The following is a 5057-nucleotide window of genomic DNA, read 5'->3' on the forward strand; positions in this document are numbered from 1 at the left end:
TAACTTTGTAAACCTGGTAACTGTTATTACACTGCAATCGCTATTAATGTACAGTGTCTCTAACTCAGTGGGGTATCACATATGCTGTGTGTCCTAGGCAGTTCCCAGTTACTTAGTGTGGATTCTCCAATAGATTATTCACAAACAAATACTGTCCATTTTATGTTTTAAATCTTACAAAGGCTTAATGCAGTGTCTAGCACAGAGAATTTTTAATAAAACTGTATAAACTACTGAATAATATGTTTTACTAAAAATCAATAATCCAGATAAGACTCAATTTAATAATACTAAATATAAACTGGTTAGAGTTTATTTAAGGTTCAGCTGTTTTTATGTGTGCTGGATTTGAGTATCACTAGATAGATTCATCTCAGAAAAAAAATCATGTAGTTAGCAACTTAACTAAGATTACACCATTGATTTTACTTCCTCCAAATTGAATCATTTAATCTATTTCCAGCTTTGATATACGTGTAATAGGGTTGATAACTGCTAAATGTGCATAGTAAATCATTATCACATATAAGTACTTGTATAAAAAGCTGTTTAAATAAATTGTTTTGAAATTAGTCATAAGTTTAGCTAAAGATTTTAACTATCAAAGGTTACCTCAAATTTTAATGTCTTCTATTGAACTCCCCTTTTAACTAAATATTATTAATGAAACAAAATGCCATACTTTTTTAATTCTAAATATCTAGTTCTGCAGCCTAAAGTTAAAAATTCAAAAAAGTTATAGGGAAATAAAACAATAAACTAACTTTTTACATATCTTAAAAACATACATTTTGCTTTCAATTTAAGCAAAATAAATCAATGCACATGTATTTTATATATGTTTTTCATATAAGCTTGTACAATGGTATCCAAAGCAGTCTTGAGGGAAAAACATGGAGCTGGAAGAATCAGACTCCCTGACTTCAGATTATACTACAAAGCTACAGTAATCAAGACAATATGGTACTGGGACAGAAACAGAAATATAGACCAATGGAACATGATAGAAAGCCCAGAGATAAACCCACACACCTATGGTCAACTAATCTATGACAAAGGAGGCAAGGATATACAATGGAGAAAAGACAGTCTCTTCAATAAGTGGTGCTGGGATAACTGGACAGCTACAGGTAAAAGAATGAAATTAGAAAACTCCCTAACACCATACACAAAAATAAACTCAAAATAGATTAAAGACCTAAATATAAGACCAGACACTATAAAACTCTTAGAGGAAAACATAGGAAGAACACTCTTTGACATAAATCACAGCAAGATCTTTTTTGATCCACCTCCTATAGAGTAATGGAAATAAAAGCAAAAATAAACAAATGGGAACTAATTAAACTTAAAATCTTTTGCACAGCAAAGGAAACTATAAACAAAATGAAAACACAACCCTCAGAATGGGAGAAAATATTTGCAAATGAATCAACAAAGGATTAATCTCCAAAATATATAAACAGCTCATGCAGCTCAATATTACAAAACCAAAGAAACCAATAAAAAATTGGGGGCTTCCCTGGTTGCGCGGTGGTTGAGAATCCACCTGCCAAGGCAGGGGACACGGGTTTGTGCCCCGGTCCGAGAAGATCCCACATACCGCGGAGTGGCTGGGCCCGGGAGCCATGGCCGCTGAGCCTGCGCGTCCGGAGCCTGTGCTCCTTTGGCAACGGGAGAGGCCACAACAGTGAGAGGCCTGCGAACAGCAAAAAAAAAAAAAAAAAATCAGCACAAGAATAAGAAAATGTTTCAGTGAATGGAGATACCAAAAATCCCATTATAAATTCCGTTCAAATTTTTCTTAAATTTTTAATTTTATTGGAATATAGTTGATTTACAATGTTGTGTTTGTTTGTGCTATACAGCAAAGTGAATCAGTTAAACATATACATATATCCATTCATTTTTAGACCCTTTTCCCATATAGGTCATTACAGAGTACTGAGTAGAGTTCCCTGTGCTAGATATAGTAGTGTGTATATGTCAATCCCAATCTCCCAGTTTATCCCTCCCCTTCTTCCCACCCTAGTAACCATAAGTTTGTTTTCTACATTTGCGACTCTGTTTCTGTTTTGTAAATAAGTGCATTTGTATCATTTTTTTAGATTCCACATATAAGCAATATCATATGATATTTGGCTTTCTCTGTCTGACTTACTTCACATAGTATGATAATCTCTAGGTCCGTCCATGTTCCTGCAAATGACATTATTTCATTTTTTATATGGTTGAGTAATTTCCATTGTATATATGTACCGCATCCTCTTAATCCATTCATCTGTCGATGGACATTTATGTTGCTTCCATGTCTTGGCTATTTTATTTTTTATTTTCTTTAAAGAAAAGAGTGGAATTTAATCTTTATTCACAGGACACTGCAGGAGATGAAATTCCACATAGAAATAAGAAACCCATTGAGAGGAGAAGCTTCATACAGTATGTACAGTTTGGAACTGTTCAAGTATAGTTTCTTTGTAAAAAGTGCTACAATAACAAACCACATGTAAAGAGTTGTTAGTAGAGAAACAGTAAGACAAACTTCTACCAGACATAGTACACAACAAACAACTTTATGCCTCAGATGTACAATCTAAAAGTTGAAGGTCCCAGCAGTGCCATCCTGAACTTGGAATGTATACCCTTCAGAGGTAGTTTCTGGCACAACATTTTGATCTTCCTCTTCCTCCACAGAGAAATACTTCTCAATCAAGTTTAATGAAGCTTTGTACACAGACTCATTTTCATGGTTTTGTAGAGCTTCAATTTTGTCCAAACCTCCACATTCTTCAATGCTTATACTAAGTTTCTCAGTTTCACCTAGTTTCTCAGCCGTCTGAGAGATATTTGAGATGGCATCCAGAATAACCAGAATAATTGTAGTGTCTTTTGCAGTTAGGAGGTTCATCAATGGTTCTATTATGCCACAATGAACAAGGTATACGATCTGCTCAACTGTTCCACCGCTTGTGTAGTTGGTCACAGCCCATACAGCTTCCTTTTGTGTCCTAAAGTCGGCCTTAGAGAGAACACCAACAAGGAATGGGACTAATCCATGATTTACAACTTGATGTATCTGGTCCTGGTGGCCAGCCATGATGTTTGACATTGTCCACATAGCTTCCTTCTGAATATTAGTTTTGGAGTTTGTTAGCAGGCTGGGAAAGATGGCAAGTACTCCTGCATCTATTACAACCTGAGTCTGTTCATCTGTCCCAGTGACAATAGTCCCTGTGGCTCTTAGCACGAGAGTCATAATTAGCAATTCAGTAGCTCCTGAAAGCTTCACAAGTTGGGGTACAACCCCAGTTTTCACAACCATTTCAATCCATTCATTTGGACCATCAGTAAGGTAGGAAATAGCCCAGCAGGCACCAGCTAAAACTTCTGGATCATCGTGATGCAGGAGACGAACTAAAGTAAGAAGAATTTGCTCAACAACATCTAAGGGGGGGGGGGTGCAGGATTCTTTTTGCGACAAAGATTTGAAAGTGTCCAGGTAAGATTACGTAAGTAACCACATGCTAAAGATGACAAGTCAGGAACCGCCAAAAGTGCCAACAGTGGGTCAACTGCACCGTGCTTGATAACCAAGTCTTGGAAGACCACGCCATCACCTGCAATGTTTCCTAGAGCCCATACAGCTTGTTCACTGATGTGAGCGTGGGGAGATGCCGACAGGGAAATGAATGCTGGGATAACACCTCCATCTACCACAGCCTTGGTCTGTTCTGATGTCGCAGAAGCAATGTTAGTGAGGGCCCAAGCAGATTCAAACTGAATGGGACTACAATCAGCTCTGTCCAAGAAGGACACAAATTTTGGAATCAAACCAGCCCGGATTATGCTGACTATAGGGGGCTGTTTTTCCCTGGAAAGCAGTTTCCTAGCAGCTTGAGTAGCTTGGAGCTGGCTTTCCAAATTGTTGCTATTTATGCCTTTGACAATGTCATCAACAGACCGTGCCCTGGTTGTTGCGGTTTTCCTGCAGTGGAAAGCAGCATCATCTGGAAAAGAGCTGACATTTCTCCTTTTCAGCATCTGGTCACCCTTCTTAGCTTTCCTGAGCTCCACATTAACTTCTATTTGGCGCCGCCTCATTTCTGGACTGTCTTTCCCCTTGTTCTTGAATCTGTTAAGGTGGGCAGATGGTGAATTAGCATTCTCATTGGTTGACATCGTTATGAGACAAAGGGAGAAAGCTACACAGCCGGCTCAAGCTTCCACAGGAGGTGGTGCAGGGCGCACAGGCTACGGATCAACTGCGCTCAAAACGTCCACCATGGTCGGCCTGAGGACGGTGTCTTGGCTATTTTAAATAGTGCTGCTATGAATACTGAGATTCATATATCTTTTCTAATTATGGTTTTCTCTGGATATATTCCCAGGAGTGGGATTGCTGGATCATATGGCAGTTCAATTTTTAGTGTTTTAAGGAACCTCCATACTGTTTTCCCTGATGGTTGTACCAATTTTCATTCCCACCAACAATGTAGGAGGGCTCCCTTTGCTCCACACCCTCTCCAGCATTTATTCTTTGTAGACTTTTTGATGATGGCCATTCTGACCAGTGTGAATACCTCATTGTAGTTTTCATTTGCATTTCTCAGATAATTAGTGATGCTGAGCATTTTTCATGTGCTTTTTAGTTACCTGTATGTCTTCTTTGGAGAAATGTCCATTTAGATCTTCTGTCCATTTATAGGTTGGGTTGCTTGGTTTTTTTGACATACAGCTGCATGAGCTGTTTGTATATTTTGGAAATTTATCCCTTGGTCACTTTGTTTGCAAATATTTTCTCCCATTCTGTGGGTTGTCTTTTCATTTTGTTTATGATTTCCTTTGCTATGCAGAAGCTTTTAAATTTATTTAGGTCCCATTTGTTCATTTTTGTTTTTATTTTCATTATTCTAGGAGGTGGATCAAAAAAGATAATGCTGTGATTTATGTCAAAGAGTGTTCTGCCTGAGTTTTTCTCTAAGAGTTTATAATGTCTGGCCTTATATTTAGGTCTTTGGTCCATTTCAAGTTTATTTTTGTGCATGGTGTTAGTGTTC

The 5057-nt window shown here is 37.9% G+C and overlaps 1 protein-coding gene across 1 annotated transcript; it reads right to left on the reverse strand.

Moving 5' to 3' along the window:
* Positions 1 to 2496: 2496 nt before the first annotated feature.
* Positions 2497 to 4179, reverse strand: LOC116754408 (importin subunit alpha-1-like). The gene is given in 4 exon segments (XM_032633038.1): positions 2497 to 3454; positions 3457 to 3961; positions 3963 to 3996; positions 3999 to 4179. Coding segments are annotated over 4 exon segments (1581 nt in total). The 3' UTR covers positions 2497 to 2593.
* Positions 4180 to 5057: the final 878 nt, after the last annotated feature.

Source organism: Phocoena sinus, chromosome 5, assembly GCF_008692025.1.
Source record: "Phocoena sinus isolate mPhoSin1 chromosome 5, mPhoSin1.pri, whole genome shotgun sequence".
In the NCBI taxonomy this organism is placed as follows: Eukaryota; Metazoa; Chordata; class Mammalia; order Artiodactyla; family Phocoenidae; genus Phocoena; species Phocoena sinus.